At 35.6% G+C, this 18216-nt stretch overlaps 1 protein-coding gene across 5 annotated transcripts in view; it reads right to left on the reverse strand.

Annotated features, from left to right (window-relative positions):
• GRIA2 (glutamate ionotropic receptor AMPA type subunit 2) overlaps positions 1–18216 on the reverse strand; it is a 92442-nt gene that overhangs the window by 26043 nt on the left and 48183 nt on the right. For all 5 annotated transcript variants that reach the window (XR_003571116.1, XM_027882840.1, XM_027882837.1 and 2 more), the window contains exons 5-6: positions 15640–15693; positions 13126–13287 (exon numbers count right to left, since the gene is read on the reverse strand). Coding sequence is in view for 4 of the 5 variants with exons in the window: in XM_027882840.1 (XP_027738641.1) it covers positions 13126–13287; positions 15640–15693 (216 nt within the window). In the remaining variant the exon portion in view is untranslated. The remainder of the gene's footprint in view (positions 1–13125; positions 13288–15639; positions 15694–18216) is intronic.

Genomic DNA, 18216 nt, shown 5'->3' on the forward strand with positions numbered 1-18216 from the left:
AACTCTGAGTAGCAATACTTCCTTAAACATAGCTTTTTGCAGTACAGAAACAGATTGTTCCACACTAGGTTTTGAGAAATTCTGGACACAGCACTGTCACGAACCACTGAAACATACCCTGAGTGGTAGAGAAAATAAGAGTTTGAAATTGAGAAGTTATAATGCTATCTACATCAGTTATTCTACGTTTCATTTGATCATTGAGATATCTTTAATGTATTATCTTAAGAATATTATTCCTACAGTATGTAATTACTGGCCTGAATATTCACAACTCAGTCATACATTAGGTTTGTGTAGAGCTTTGTCTATAAATCTGTATCTGTATGTGCATACATGTCATCACATATATAAAATCTACATGTCATAACTGACAGCTTTAATCTAAAGATCTCAAAATATTTTACAAGCATTGTTGGAGATGCCATGAAAGCAAAAAGCCCATGAATCATTTCTTACTGCTTTATTCTGCATACACTGTCAGCTCCTAATAACCTTCATGGGCCTCATTAGAACTATCTACAGCTTCATAAATAGATGTAAAGTTGACAAACTAAACCTAAGTGAACTCATTACCATAAACAAGAAATGACATACCAATAACCTGCTCCTGCAGAGCAGAGAGGTGTCTGTGTGTGTGTGTGTCTGCATAATAAATTAAATGGTCAGAAGTTAAAGGATGAATTAGCCCTGTCTTGATTCACTTTGTTTTATTGGAGATTCACCCACATTCCTGTCTGTACTATTAGAATAAATGGGAGCACTATTTGGAACATTATTCTGTGGAAGCGGGATGAGGTCTTGCATCTTACTACTTTTATGGCAGTGTAAATCTCCCAACTTCATTTCAGTTCCTTTCACCTTTATATGATAATATCAGCAACTCTAATACAAAATGGAATAGGTACTATAATAGAGATTCTACAAAATCACTCGCAATAATTAAAGCTTGGCAAAGAATATGCAAAAAGAAAATCCTGCATGTTGCAATTTTAGAACTATGATCATAATAAGCTGATGATATAAACTATAATACAATGCACTGAAGTGGCTAAAGATTTTATGGCATTTGCTATGAAACAAAGATTGTATGAATGTCATATGAAAAGAATTTTCTCTTTCTAAGTAGATGCTCTAATTGCCAAGCAGAGAAAACACAAGGTCCAAGTGATTTTCAACTTAAATTTCTAACTTAATTTTCTAACTTCAACTTAAATGTTCTGTAGACCTTAGAAAAATTTATAAGCTGTAATTGCAAAGAAGAATTTGAAAAGTAAAGACAAAACAAAGTCATCCCAGACTAAGCAGAAGATACTACTTATACGCTGTCCAAGAAAAACTGGCAAGATGGTTCCTTTTGTAACTTCAGCTGTTTTCCACTAATTCAGAAGATATAGAAATCTTTAACTAAAAGGTCCAGTTTTCTATTTTGTACAATCAGCAACCGAATCTTCTGAAGATGAAATTGAAGAATACAATCCCAGAAGCAAAAGATTTTGTTTACATATCTTTCAAAGTTGTAAGATATTTGAGCCTGTTTTTAAATCTGTGTTTAACTAAATTCCTGTCTATGTGCTGAAGACAAAGCTGAGAGATTTGATTAGACATCTAAAACATAACATTAAAAGAATTAACTTAAGCAATGGAAAAGAAATAAATATGCCAAGACATCAATGCAAAAAAAAAAGAAAAAAAATGAAAGCATTCTGAATCATAAGAAGTCGAATTGTTTTTCTCTTGATTTGGATATTTGCAATGTCTAAATCTATTAGTTTGGGTTTGTTTGTGGGTTTTTCACAGTCAGAAAAGCATACTAAGTTGTGATTCATTAGACCAGGTAGAAAGTTTTTTGAAGAAGAAATTAGCTGTGCTTCAGGTTCCACTAACTTGATCTCCAATGATTTCTGGGACTACCAGAGAAGTCCAGGGTGATCAGCTTAGATCTACATTGTAGACAAACTAATAGCAAATTAAAACCACTCAAGGGGCCTAAGAACTACTATTCACTCCTAATCAAACAAAACAGTGAGAAAGACAAATAAAATAATACAAAAAATGTTGGCAGGTGTCAAAGAATGCAGTGCTGTTGTTCAAGACACTAGGGAACCCTCAGCTAGAATAGCAGATCCAGCTGTAGCAGTGCTCAAGAAAGCAGAAATCAGTCTGAAATAGGCATAGATTGAGGTTCCTCACCATGTATGGGGAACTGCTATTGCAACAGCAGGGGAAGCAACACTATCACTAACAGACACTACGAGAAAAGAGGTGTAAAATTTGATAAAAATATTTTTCCTTGAAGAGAGGTAAGTTTCTCAGAGAGATAATAAAGGAAAGGTTCTTTGCTGCAAGTGCAGGAGGGTAGAATCAGTAGGAGTAAACACACTTTCAGCATTTCTTCTTATGTTTAAATAATTTAAATATACTTAAATACCAGCACATATACAAAATACACTATAACAAAATCTCTCATCTGAACTTTGTGCATTTTCCCCACAATAAAACACTTCTCTACTTGAATGCTCATATCTTCAACAAAAGCAGAAAGATTGATATAAACATTTCTTCATTTTTATAAATCGTATATAAAACCCAGGTATATACGTATGTAAACCCACAAGCAAAAAGAAATGAGACACAAAGTTACCGTCAAGAACTAGTAAAGGAACTGGGCAACTCTCTTTTATTACTTCCAACGTAGTCAAAATAATACTTAGGGGTCTTTCTTTAATTACTGTATCCAAGGGCTATTTTGAAACAGTATTACACACATTTTGGAAAATATTTGAAAGTGGTCTGACAGCTGAAAGAGTTAGTGGAGAATTCAGTGAAAGAGGGTAGAAAATTCACCAACTGATAGGAAATGGCTAATTCCTTCAGGATCTCATGACACCTTGAATACCATCATGACAGGCATGGAAAAGCAAACAACTACTTTCAACATAAATAAGAGACATTGTCAAATCTTGTACATATAAATGCCATTTGTAATTTGTAATGTGCCCATAATCATGCTTTGTTTTCATCTGTTTTGTACAGGTATTAGCAAGAATGGGGGGAGTCTGTACACAGTAGCATGTTGAGCTGCTTGTCATTCAAACTGCAAATGGGCTTTAGGCACGGAAGCAGCTTCAATAACTATGGGCATGTTTCAAATACTGGGGCTGTGAGATAGAGGTCAGGGAGCCCAGAAAAGACAATGTCTGCCTCCTCCTCTTTGGTCCTTATGTTAGGATGGAGCTCTAGTGAAGATAGTCAGTCACAACAACAGACTTGCTTTCAGCTGAAAATAACTGCATATATACCCAAGATATTTAGGAATATTATTTCTAAATTTTTATATAAAACTCCAGTCCTGACTAAAGGGAGAAGAGAAATTAATAAAATGTAAAATTATCTGATCTTCAAAAACATGAACTTAATATCAGTAAGAAGGCGTTAAGAGATCACGCCCTACTTATCTTCATGAATACGATATCTGTATCAAATTTTGTTTCCCAAAGTTGTAGAGTCACATCAACTTCCACTTTGATAACAGCCTTTATTTAATGCAATTCCAGAACTCTATGTGCACAGAAAAGCTAGACAAATCATAGGTATTTTTGCTTTGAAATGCCATGACATGAGATGCAAAGAACACCTTAAAGCAACCTGTCACCTTAGAAAAACTGAAGTATTCATCTTCAAAACTGCAATCCAGAAAATCTGCTGATTTTGAGACATGTTTAGTTTAATTATCTCCTTGTTTGGTTTAGAAAGGCTGCTTTCTGGGTATACCCAGAACAGCTAGCCCAGTAGGCAGGTACTTGTCAAAGCCTAAATTCCTGAAAGTCTAACTCTTATTTGAAAGACATACAGTACATCCAGCAGGGACGGAGAAGACTGGGACACTCAAATTATCCTAGTGCTCCCACTGTAGGATATTTCTAGGCAAAAGTGACCTTCTTTCACTCTTTTTAAAACTGAATATAGCAAAGATCGCAAGATTTATAAATCCCAAGTTGCTTGGCCTTTCTACATATTTCACCTGCCATTTTAATAAGAAGAAGATTCCTGAACTGTAATTCCTCCCCCAAGATTATTTCCAATTCAGAACAATCTTCTCACTAGAGCCACTGGAGGTGCTAATTCAGCAGAAAGAAAGAAAAAAAAAAAAAGAGAGAAAGAAGGAGTGCAGGTACCTGCTGTTTTTTTTAAATTTTACACTGAGAACAGAGCTTTTAAAGTACTTTGATCTTCCATTAGATTAAATCAAATGACCAAAGAGAAGAGCTAATGCTAGAATAAAACAGATGTTTCTTCAAAATATCAGAAAAATGTCAGAGAAGAAAAAAATTATGGATCTGGGCAAAAGTCTTAATGGCAAAGTGAATGTTCTGTCTTCCAGGAGTAAGCAGCACAATGCCAGATCTTATTAATGGCACTGGCATTTGAATCTACTGCATTTCCAGAACCTTTTTCCATTTAAATGAACAGAAAGTTGGCATGCATATCTTACACTCATTCAGGAATACAGAAGTTGTATGGGAATTTATCCTTTCCATTATCCAGAAGGTCAAAGAAGTCTAATATTGTGCCCTCTTTATTTTCTGAAAACACATTACAGAGAAAGGTCTTTACCATGTCAATCTTAGAAATCTTTTGATATCTCTCTCAACTAAGCAATCTGCACCCACAGAAAGATGAGCAGATACTTTCAGAAGTGTCCTGTCATTTACTCTCAGTCCACTATGTTGGTTTTTCTTAGCTTTTATAGAGTGAGTGGTGAGTGGATCTAATGCATATAACTGGTGAGACAATTCAAATTGTTCACTCAGGAAGCAGAGTTAGTAACAATGCCACAATTACAATCCACTGCTGGACAAGGTTTATACTTTACTGTTGCTCCAGTTATCATGTATAAGATATTTAAACTGAATGAAACACTGAAGCGGACTGAAGAGTTCTGCGAGGTGTACTCTAGCCAGTGCCATGAAAAACAATGTGGCACCTTTTATGCTAGTATTAAAAAAACCTCAAAAACTCCACAAAAAAACCCAAAACATTCACAGTTGTAGCTTTTTTCCCCTTAATATATTATACTATCTGCAGTAAAAAATATCCTTCCTTCTAACATTTCCTAATGAGAAAGAATAACTAGTAAGTATGAAAACAAGATCTTGAATGGAGTAAAGTAGATTTCAATGCAAATCTTTACACTGTATCTTTTTCTTCTACCTTATAACTTTCCTTCTTCCTCTGAAAAAACCTGAATAATTAAAAATAAATAAACCAGGAAGACATCTAATCTCTCCTTACAGTAGACAGAAACAACTCTGTTCATAATTTACATGTTTCTATAAATGTAAATTGTTTATTCACTACAATTAAGTAACAATTTCTTTGAACCTCATATCATGGAGGTTCTTAAAAATTTTTAGTCATTACTCAATGGCTGAAAAGTTTCCTATCTAAATTCACTTATTTTTATTAAGTTCCTTTAAAAGTCTATCTTGTCCTATCCTTTACCATTTTTCTGAATGCTTTTTAACTCTCCTAATTCTCAGAATCTATAGCTTATTCCTGGTGAACCTTTTATCACCAAAAAAAACCACATAGAACTTGACAAAAAATTAAAACCATTTAGTTGGGTTTGAACTCAAAGAGCTTTGCAGAATAATAAAAACAATTATTTGTATTTGAACCCACAGCATTTTACTTAAAAAAGATGCCATTGTATTCTAATCATGCCACTACATATAGAAAATATGCACACTAACAAAATAAATAAGATTTTAGAATTATTTGTGTAATCTTGCTTCTAACTGTAAACAGAATATACTTGCAAAACAGCAATGCCTCTAATGACAAAAATCACCTTTAATTTATCACAGAGATTATATGGCATTTTAATTGTCACCATATGAACACATAAAACCTTTTACTTTGAGGCTAAGCTACAGCAAAGTATGTCACTCTTCACAGTGTTAAAAATCAGCAGGATCCAGCAGCATAAACTGAAGCCTATGGTTATAGCGGTAAAAACAGACCAAGTAGGGAAATCTCACAGGATGAGAACAAAATGTACAAATATAAAGGCAAAAGACATTTCTGAAAAAAACATGCTCCAAGAAATGGATCTGAAAGAACTAGTATGAATGCTTGAAGTGTTAAAGTGTGTGTGGGGGAAGTTGGGGCGAGAGAAGGAAAAAACAATCAATGATTCTCATCATACATATTGCATTGTTCTAAGAATTTTCAAAATCTGCTATTTAAAAATATTAGTAATAATTCAAGTCTTAAATTTAAAAGAATAGAAAAAAAAATGCACAAAGCCCCTGAACCACAACAATTCCCCCTTTCCATTATCAGTTCTCATCTACCCCAACCAGCACAAGTATCTGCCTGTTGTCTCAAGACAAACAGCTTTCTCCTGTTTTCTCCTATCTAATTTCCAAGTAAAATCCTAATAGAATTGAATACACCATTCTTTCTAGGTTGCTGAATTTCCCAAGACACAGTTAACACTTCATGTTTACTTATCTGCCTCCCCATACTAGATAGTATAGGCAGCTACCTACACTGTCTGGTCCTTAATACCAGGCCTGTCCCAGAAATAAGCCTGTCCCTGTTAACATAAGTGATCCCCAGTGCTTCTGCTCCTCCCTTATTCCCCTGACCCAAGAAACATTCAGTCATAGACGCCTCTCCAGCTCTGAGCTGCCACCACCCTTCTGTGCCTTTCACTTCTGTACCAACAGCCTCTTTTCACTTTGCTGACCCCTTTTTTTGAATGACATCATTCCTCCTACTACTACTATTTTCATCTTTGTGTATCACTCCTCTTATCCCCACTTTTCCATCCAGCTCTACTGCCCTAAATGACATTGGTCTTCCTCATGCCAGAGATACATCTGATCTTGTTGAACCCTTGGAGCATGAAGGAATAGTAGCTTTTCCCATTTATATCAACCATATCAAGGTGAATTGCTGGTTGAAAAAAGTGCTAGAGTGCTCCTGGGAAAATAGGCAGGAGAAATCCATTGCACTTTGTTGGCTGAAGATCCTTAAAAATTTATAATTACTAAGTGGATTCAAATTCAAAGAAACATAGCTTCATAGAGACATTCGGCTCTATAGTTTTCCGAAGTCTGGCAAATTCTTTTATTTTAGCACAATTCAGCCACTTTCACATGCAAGATCAAAGGATCTGGGTCAATTGGCCCTTTGTATGTCTGAGACAAACCTACAGATAGTGCCTCAAACCACCCACTACTTTCAGTGACTAAACGTTCCATTCTTTAATTGAGTTTTCCTTAAAAAAAACCCCCAAACCAAACCAAAGCAACTATGCTGTAATGAGCAATAACACGCAAAAGGCCCTAAGGCTATTAAAAAGGAGCATGAAGTATAACACTGAAATTTCTTATGCCCACAATTTTTTATGTATTTTTTCAAGTAGAGAAGACTGGGATTCAAAAGCGCAGTGAAACGAGGTAGTTAAAACATTAATTGCTATATTTTTTTATGTCCAGGAAACCAAAATGCAAGGACTGGAAGCAGTAGGCAGAACAATCTCACAAATCTACAGTTTTACAACGGCACTTAACAAAAAATTTACTCTAGATCAGTTTCTGGTTAAATCTTATAATAAATACTGAAATTAACTACTTCTTTTTTAGTTCTTATTTATAAATCATTATGATCTACTTGAATTTAGGCACATTCAATCATATTTCCTATTAAATCTGCAGCAGGTGCAACAGAATACTCCTTATAACTCTTATTAAAATTCATTGCATTATAAAACCATTCTGCAAAACACTGCAATCACAAGAAGCATGCCCCAAAGTGAAGGTATTGTCTCATTCATTAACTGCACACTTTTGCTTCCTCATCTCTATCTAGACTGAATGTCTTCTGAATTTTCAGTTTGAATAATTGTTTTCATGGTTTTCTCCATTGCTCCTTATTATCAGTGAGTCATCTTAATTTTAATTATTTCTGCAAGGTACATAATTGTGTGCTATATATTTATATATTTTTTGTCTGCTTGTTATCTGTATTACATCCTTGAGGTAAATTAGCACCAGTAGATTTAAACCAACATCTTTCAGTTGCAAGCATCATTCTTCCTCACTTATGGTTTCAAAGTAATTTCCTAAAAGACTACACAACTTGACTATAAAAGAGAGACTTGAAAACATGAAAATACTGAAGGCAAATTCAGGAGGTAAAAACAATTTAGTGTTTTGCTATCTTAGCTATGCATTGGTTGGGCAGGGAAAGAGATTACGAAGCTAGAAATCCATCACAGGCAGAACAGACTCAACTTGGAGAAAATTTATTACCAATCAAATCACAGTAGGATAATGAGAAAATAAAAACTAAATCTTAAAGTATCTTACCCTACTCCTCCCTTCTTCATGGACTCGACTTCACTCACAAATACTCTATACCCCCCTGCTCCCACAGTGGCACAGGGGGATGTGAAATGAGGGTTGCAGTCTGTTCATCACATGTCTCTACCACTGCTTCCTCCTACCTCCGTGTCAGGTCCCTTCCAAGGGAGACAGTTCTCCACAGTCTTTCACCAATGTGAGTCCTTCCTATAGGCTGCAGTTCTTCATGAGACCAGCATGGGTCTCTTCTACAGGGTGCAGTCCTTGAAGAACAGACTGCTCCAGTGTGGGTCCCTTCCACAGGGTCACAAGTCCTCAAAGCAAACCTGCTCTGGCGTGGGCTCCTCTCTTCATGAGTCCACAGGTCCCTGCCAGAATCCTGCTGCAGTACAGGTTTCCCAAGGGGTCACAGCCTCCCTCAGGCTGTGTGGTCCTCCACAGTGGTCAGGTGGATCTCAGCTCCCCTGTGGACCTCCATGGGCTGCAGGAGGACAGCCTGCTCTCACCATGGTCTAGACCACAGGCTGCAGGGGAATCTCAGCTCTGGCACCTGAAGCACCTCCTCCCCCTCCTTCCCCAATGACCTTGGTGTCTGCAGGGCTGTTTCTCTCATATACTGTCACTCCTCTTCCTGGCTGCTGTTGTGCAGAAGCTTTTTCCCCTTCTTAACTATGTTATCCCAGAGGAACTACCACTCTCGCTGATGGGCTCAGCCTTGGTCAGTGGCAGGTCCATCTTGGAAATGGCTGGCACTGGCTCCATCAGAAATGGGGGAAGCTTCCAGTAGCTTCTCACAGAAGCCACCCCTGTAGCCCGCTGTTACCAAAACCCTGGTACACAAATGCAATACAACTTATGTCTCACCAGCCTTCAAGAGGTACAAATTGAGCTTCTTCCTGAAAATATACCAAAGGTTGCCCCCAAATACATTAAGTTAATCAAAAAATGAAGTTGGAGCAGTTGGATGGATGTGCTGTCCTTCAGTGTCCTTCCACAAGATCAAGAAACTTGCCTTAAACTTGCCTTAAACATAAAAGTCTGACAAGTCTCAGAAAACCCAGCATATCTGTAAATACACAATAATGGATCAAAAGAAGACATCAACATGTTATTATTAAGCCTTGATAAAATTAAATATGGCTTTTTTTTTCCCTGGTTGACAAAGAAATTAACGAGGATGCTCAACTGTATGTTTCAAGATCTACACATCATTAGCTCTTCTAGAACTGATAACACTCTTCGTTACAACAGATATATTATAAATTTCATCTAGGTAAACAGCGTATCAGCTTTACTTTTGAAAGGTGAAAATACCATCTGGAAAAAATCTTCAAAGCACTAGCTTTAAGTATCTTGCCTAATCTTTAAATCTTGTGGTTTTATCAGTATAGGTACAGTGCACCAAGAAATAAAATCAGTGTTTCATCTCACCTATGTTCTAAGACTGCAATTTCTTATAACTAATTTTTTATGAATTGTGCAGATGCATTTTTAAAGCAATTTGAGCCAGGTCCTCTTCTGGGCATCTATAGAACAGGATTTTAACAATGCTTTTGCTTCTTGAGGAGTATGTTCCTATGAAATGGACTTCTTTCTTAGAAGGGTTGTTTTTCTCTGTTTTCAGGACTGTATTTGGATGCTGTCTTTATATCAGTTTAGTCATACCTCATTGACTTGCATTTTATAATGTGAAATGAATGTACACTTCTTTTTGGATTGCAAAAGAAAGATAATACAACACCGTTGCAATGTTTTTGTCTGCGATGATAGAACATTTGCAATCCCAGGTATAATATTACCTGCAAGGGGTATGTAACCATCTCTCACTTCTATACTGATAATACAGGGCTTTTATTAGCCTTTCAATCCATTTTATATGGGATCTGCAGTTTCCTAGAATCCATGGGAACTAGTGGCAAAAGCTATGACAATTCGGAAAATTACCTCAAAATAAAAAGGGGAGAAAAGTTACTTGTAAGATGACTGAAGGTATAAATGCAAGACAAGTGCTTTAACCTGCTCAGTACCTTAGATGTTTTTACACTATTTCAAGAAGCAAAGGGTAACAAACACAGCTAGAATATTAATATAAGAAGGAATGCAATGTTCAGCAACGACAGGTAAGTAGTGCAATTAAACAGCCTAAATCAGCAGCAACACAGGAAAACAATGCAGAAGATTTTGTTGTTAGCGTGTGTCTCATGACAAATATATTTCAATAGTATCATGATGGTGAGGAGAGGGAAAAAAAAAAAAAAAGAAAAAAAAATTAACACAAAAGGAAACCCCAGAATGAGTACGGTCTCTAAGATACAGGAAGCCGTTATTTCCATTTCTTCAGCATAGCACTTGCATGCAGTGCAGCAGCCAGTCTGGCATTTTTATTTGATACCAAATAGAAAGGTTCCAGAGCAAAATGATGAACATGATCAGAGAGCAAAAAATGCAAAGGAAAAGGGATTATTTAGTATTGCAGAGAGGAAAGCTAGGCAGGAAACAAGGCAGACATCTTTAAATATAGGACATCTAAAAAGGCGAATACCCTCATATCCATTCAAAACACATAAAGGAGTAATGCATTAGGTGATATAAAGGCTGACTGAGGCTAGACAAAAGGCAAAAATAAGATTATTTAAAATCTGAAATAGATTGCTTGGGGAAGTCATGAAATCACTACCCACAGGAACTGCACAGGTTTATCCGATTCTGCCTTCAGGCAAGGAGAATGGACTGGGTGACTGACTCAAAGATCTTTCTTGCCCTGTTTCTATGATTTCTATGATTCTGCCCTGCCTCTAGCTTCCTCAAGGATGGGAATGAAATGTGACATATCTCTGACCTTACATCTAATGACAAGCAAAAATGACAAGTAATACGTGTATAAGGGCAAGAGAAAGACAAAGAAATACAGTAAGTGATACAATCAATGTCACTAAATATTGCAATATATACTCCCATTTTCTCCACCATCAGTATCTCTAGCATTTATAAATTATCTTGATAATTTATATAGATCTCAGTTTCTTGACTACCAGTGCAATCCTGTATGCTCCTTAATCAATCAATATACAAAGGGAGATCAGATTTTTAAATTGAATTTAAAATGTGATCTAAGTTAATGATATTCATTAAAATAACTGTTTCAATTATTTAGTTTTCCTATCCATAACAAAATCAAAACCAGAAGATATTCTAAATAGTCTCCTTCAACCCTTTCAATTTCTACTAGACTTGAAAGGACCTATAATGGAAGAAATAAAGGGAATATATGTGATAGAGTTAAAATATTTTAGTGCTTTAATAAAACATTGCAACCACCTCACGTTATTTAGCACACATGCAATTTCCTGCTAGCATAAGTAACAACAGAGGAACCAGAGTTCTTGTTACTGTGTTCCACCCATTTGTTTTTCCATCAGTGATAAAAACTGCATCTTGGTTTCAGTTTGACTTCTTTACTTCAGTCATGTATTTCAATATTATTATTTCCAGACTATGATTCTGCAACACCAGTGGGTAGGTAGATAGATTTGGGCACTCAATAACCAGAGAGACAAAACTGGGGTATTAATACCCCACAGCCACATCCCTTCCCTTTTTCCTGAATGAGAACAATACAAATTGCACATACTATGTCTGTAATATGAATGTACCTAAAGACATAAGATAGAGTACAGTTTACTTTTTCAAACATCAAATAAGAAATTCACTTCTGTCATAAAGATTTTAAACTACAAAAATAACCACAGAAAAAAATCATTGCTTTGACTAAGTAACCACCAAATACGGTCTCATAGAAAAGGAATCTATAATCTTTATTTTTAAATTAAAATTAAGGTTGTGTGCTTTAAAGGACTTTTGTTTCAGGAATTTAAAAAATGCTTTTTCCATTTCTTGCTGAAACTTCTTATTCGTTTCATTACAAATTAAGAATATATTTCATATTCAAGCTACAGCACAAAAAAGTTATGCCTAGAACATTTGCCATTTATCTTTTTGTCTAAAAACATTGTAGAGCCATTTAAGAATACATGTTCTTATTAAAATTTCTGATTGTATTACTTAAACCAATAATTATTATTTAGCATTGAGCTATTCTTTTTAACATCTTTCAGCTATTAATTAATTTTCATTATGGGAAGTAAGAAAGTAAGAAGGTAGTATTATCCTAGCTTTATCCAGCAGAAAACTGAGGTAAGAAGCTTAACCACTTGCCTGGTGTCACATCATGTGTCACTCAGGTCTGAACTGAGACCATCATTCTGTACATCAGACATAGCATTTAATTTTAATAGCCTTTGTGGGACTTAAGTATCTGTCTTAATGCAACTGTCCTACCATTTCTTAAGACTATTTTATATCAAAAAAATGTTAAATCTGTGTTCCCCAGAAGCAAACAGACGACTGAATATTTGTCTTTAAAACATTTCAAAACACAGAGAAAGAGAAAAATCAGTAGTAGTCAGTATGTAATTAACATATCATCACATCCAAAAGAATCACCTAATAAGCTGTCAGGCACAGATTTATAGGGACAGAAGAAAAACTAAAGTGTTCTTAAACATTTTTGGGAATGTAGCATCTTTACTCAAATGGGCCTATGATAGAGAACGTTAAAAGTACCGCAGAGAAACATAAAATTGTGCTGTCACAGTTGATTTTCAACGGCTTTCTCTGTCTAGTCTTTATATTCCAATTCCTTCACTTCCTGTACATCTACCATGCTTAAAACAAATATAAGACATACCTTGATTGTACTGGTGTGTGCACCAGGATATTCTTTCTCCTCCAGTGTTGACCAACGTTGTATAAATTTTGATACCAGAGGATCATCATAGTCAACTATCTGAAATCCTGAGACATTAGCTCCTCCAAACTGAATTTTTGACAAATCTCCATCAGTAAATCCCTGGGCACAGAAAAAATTATGTCTGTTATTTCAATACGTTTGGCAGTTCCCTCAATAGTATATACAAATACAGAGTTACCATATGACTTCTATTGCAGAAGTGTAAGTAAGTCAACATTTTCCTCAAACTGCATCCAAGTTTAAATCCTGGGTTGCCAGCTCTGTCAGCCAGTAACACTTTTTTCTCATTAGGCAAACAACTTTATAAAACATGGGATGAGTGCATCTGTCCTTGCCATGCTTACTTCCTAAACAATCCTGTTTCAAGGGGACCATTTAAATGAGAAAGGGAACACTGCCATGAGAAAGAGTTAAGCAAGCTTTAGGCAGGAATAGTTACGGCCAGAGTTGTGTCCTCTTTTTGTTAGGAACTCTAAAGTAGGTGGAAGGACCTGCCATCTCCTCAGCCTCCTCCCTCTGATATAAAGAACTATTTCTCATTCTTAAAGTTCTTGTGTTCTGTTTTCTGTGTTCCATGATTTAACTTTGCCCAAATAACCATACCAAATGCATTTACACAAAATACTGATTTCAGACACTTTGGTTCAAATGAATGTTGAGAGTGAACATGAACCCAAAAAGAAGCAGCAACGGATCACACTATCATAAGCTGTTACAAGTGCTCTACTAGGTGCTCCTAAATTACTGCATAGTAGTGATCCTCACCAGTGATGTGCTGCTGCATGCTAATACAGACACATTTATGGGGGTCATGAAACTGTCTTCAATATTACTGTTAGTGGGATGGTTAAACAGGAGCATTCATTGTATACTCCTAACCTCTTCTCCATCTACCAGCATTTTTTATTCTTAAAAAAGATCAATTTCTTGACTGACTGATCAGACTGGAGGAGAACATCACTACAGTCAAAAAAGAAAGAAGACAGATTCAGTGAAGAAGGGATATGATCAAGGACTAGATTAAGTTTCTTTTCTGACAGAAAAACAGTTTTAAAATAATTACCATAAACATTTTATATATGATACTAGACAGCTTTAAAATAAAAGATTTATTAAGTTTTAAATCTTATGGAATTACTGTTGCAAATTTAAAGTGATGGCTAAAATAGCAACCAGTTAACACAATGAAATCCACTAGGCATATTTTCTAAAATTTCCCTGAGGAATCAAAATACTCTTTATCCAAAATTTGCAATGCAAGACACAAATATCTATATTATAAATACAGATGTATAATTCTAAATATATAATTTATATTATATATATAAGTTATTTAAATTTTTCAAATTTTGTAAGACTTATGCTGGATTTGAGAGTATCAGTACCTTAACTTCTTTATCCAAAAATTATTTAATAGGATATAAAAATGAAACCCCAGTGTTCAGCCTTTAAAGAGGCCTTTAAAGTATAAGGTTTCTTCCCACCATCACACTGATAGGATTCTTCAGAGTTCTGCCCACCTAGAGGGGAAGTGTTTGGATCAAAGCTGGGAGGAGACAGGGGTTATGCCTGAAGTGCAAATGGCACACTATGGTCCTTCTGTTTCCTCAGAGTCCTCAAAGGACCATAGAAGACAGTGTAAATTAGGGCACTCTGCGCCCTGCTGGAATTTATATCAAACACTATCACAGTTCAAGAGTAAATGATGAAAAAAATTTTTTGCTAGCACTCACAGACTCTTTTCTTGAATGGGATAACTGAGATTCAAGCCTGCAGAATTTGCTTTGTCTATTCCAAAAAACTATTGGATTAGTTTCCCCAGCTCCAGTAAAGAAGTGTTGCTGACTTTAATGTCCATAAAATGGCCTTTCACCTTTAGACAATTTCAAAATAATTACTTTGACATAATGTAGTGAATTTTCCAAACTTTCCCCTTATGAAAACTATTAGCTATACTGTCTGATCACTTACATTCAAGAAACATTAATTCAAACTGATTACCCAGCCAATCTGAGAGATAAAGATGTATAAATCCAAGACTCACTAGTCTAACAGAATGAAAGTTGATAACTGTAATTTTTAAGTAGTTTAGAAGTGCGAGAGAAAAATTATCAGGTTTTTGAATTAATGTATCAGTCAATGATGCAAAAAGTTATTTTTCTAATTTCTGTACCCTCTTTTTCTAAAGTATGTAGAAAAAGAGAAGCTCTGTTGAAGTGCTAAGCAACTTTCATTGCCATTGACGGGAATATCACAGGAGGCATTTAAGTCCTGAAAAGACTCAGACAATAAAACAAATATTGTCTCAACACATGCATTCGTTTAGCAAGGATGGAGACATTTAGCTTTCTTCTGTTTTCTAAATTGCACTTAAAACAAAATACTAGTTGGTGTGCATCCAAAACAGTAAAAATGAGTAATACATGTATTTTAAATATTAGGAATACTTACCAGATTTGCAATGATATAATGGTATCCTTTAACATGTTTACCAATTGTGATAACCTGTAAAAGAGAAGAAATACACCATAATGGAGGATGTTCACCTGGTACATGGACAGACTTGAAAAGTACAAAATGCAGTATGATGTAAAAGCTAGTTGTGAGCTTTATGGTATACAATAATGAGTTTGTTTAATGCTTTACATTTTATTTTACCTAATGCACCACCAAACATACTTTTTGCTGGTAGAAATCAGTCAGCTGAAGTCCAAGTCCCAAGAGGGACAGTCCCTCCAGACAGAGAAGCTGATTGTTAATTACTAAGCTGTGTATTAAAGGCACAAACCAGCCAGGAGAGAGTGGGCATCATGCATTAGAAGCACTGAGCCTCGCAGACTCCTGCTTAGATTCTGCTCCATCTGTAACAGAATTGTAATGTTCCTTGAACTAGAGTTTAAAAGCCCACTGACATTAATGAAAGCATCTGCATTATGAGGAAATCTTCTAAAGTTCAAATTGTTTACTGCCCTAAGTCTTCCTCATAATCTCCCTCAAAGCCAGCTGGTGGTTTCTCAGCAGTCTCCACTGGCAGACGGGTATCGTGGATTCTTCTCCCAAACAAGCCCAATAATTAAGACTATGTCTGCATGTGGAAGCTTGCATTTTGAAGCTAAGCCCTTCTCCAGAGAAAGGATGTAGCAGATAAGAGGAGTGTAGAGGTTTATTCCAGTTTTGAACAATAAGAACAACTTAAATTAGGAGAGGATGATTCATTTATTTCCTCATTTAACACATTACTAAAATATTCAGACTAGGTATCCTGTAACTTAGGGTACTAGCGAGTTACATGCCACGTACTTGGTTACAGAAATATAACTGAAAGTAGTGTTTAACCTTTTAATGTAAAGAAAGGAGGTTACAGAGTGTAAGGATAATGGACTTATAAAACAGATGAAACTCAAGAAACTGCTAAGCTATCTTGTGAAGACAATTCCCAAACTAAACTCATACAGGACTGCTGACAGCAGCTTAAGAGAACATATTCTGGGGCACAGCAGTAAACTTTTTTGAGAACAACTAACTGGAATGAAATTAACTGACCTCTGTGGATGATTCAGTTATCCAGAATTCTTCAGTGACTTACAAATAAGAACAACAGAAACAAAAGCTGAACAGTCTGTATGCCTAAGGAGTAGCACAAGTCTATGGGGATAAGCTGAAAAAATATAAGCCTTTCCACAAGACAGAATCTATCAAAGTGCAATTAGGGCAAGAAAAATATCCCAGAACTGCAGTCAAAATAAGAAGTGGACAAAGAAGAAAACAGGTCTGTTATGAAACAGACTATAAAAATGAGTGGTAACTAAAGGGTAAACAGGGTTCTTGTTTTTTAAAAAGTGGTTAAAAGGAAAAACTAAAGAAATTTACAGTCAGCCAATTTTGATACATATTTATTTTTAGAAGAATCTATCAGATAATAAGATAATAAACGGTCGAAACAGTCTTGGCAAGATCAAAATATGTCAAAGCAGTATCTTTTCTTTCTCTGGCCTAATCGATAATTAGGAAATAGCAGTTGTGACATATCTTGAGTCTAATAAGGTGTTTTTCCTGTAGGACATCATTAGAAACTCCTAAGAGGCATGGACAAGTCATTGTAAGGTAAGTGAACAACAGTTCGGCAAGCCACACAGAGCCAACCGAAGATGACCTATAATTACTACTTATCTCAATCATTGCTCTACACTGTACATTTCTGGACATGGATAACCAGTCAGAAAATATGATTTTAAAAAAATGCAAATGATAGGGAGATAATGCTCTCAGAGATTAAATGTTCTGGAGAATAGGATCAAATTCAAGTTTATTTTGAAAATTAGAGAAAGAGTTTGTGGATATGAATTCCAAATACAACACGCAAATACAATGCATCTATTTAGGAGACTGCTCATTGTCTGAGCCTCTCCAAAATGTAATGACCTTCAAAACAAAGACCAAAATAACAAGCCCTTCAAAAAACCTTTAAATAAATACATCTACACTCTGATGATACATCCCTACTGATGCCACACAGTCTCACATGACCAAATTCAAGCAGTATGATACAGAGCCAGCAAGACATTAGGACCAAAAAGGTGGATTTGGAAGTAATGCAATAATTTGAATCAGAGCATGGTGATGATGTTATGAAAAACAAAATTTAAAAAAAATCATTTTGGCACATAATTTGCATGTGTGGAGAGAAGACATAATTTGCTGTTCTTTTTAAAGCTCAGGAGGCCTTAGATATGGAAAACGGCATCCAATTTTGGTTAACACAGTTTTAAGAGTGAGACAAAACAAACAGACACGCAAGGAAAGTATGAATGACAGAAAGCTTAGAAACATGATTACAAAGGGCATTAGATGAGAAAGAAGTTGTGATACAGTGTTCCCAAGATGTGAAAGGTTCTCAGAAAAAGCATTAGGAGAAAATCCTTTCTAGGTGTAAAGGGAACTAATCCTTAGACATAATATAACTATTTATAATGCACCATTTATAACAGTGTATCGACTATGCATAATGCAGTGTACTACTTAGTTTGT

Source organism: Empidonax traillii, unplaced genomic scaffold (assembly GCF_003031625.1).
Source record: "Empidonax traillii isolate 1590-97213 ecotype Southwest subspecies unplaced genomic scaffold, ASM303162v1 scaffold112:size1231168, whole genome shotgun sequence".
NCBI lineage: Eukaryota > Metazoa > Chordata > Aves > Passeriformes > Tyrannidae > Empidonax > Empidonax traillii.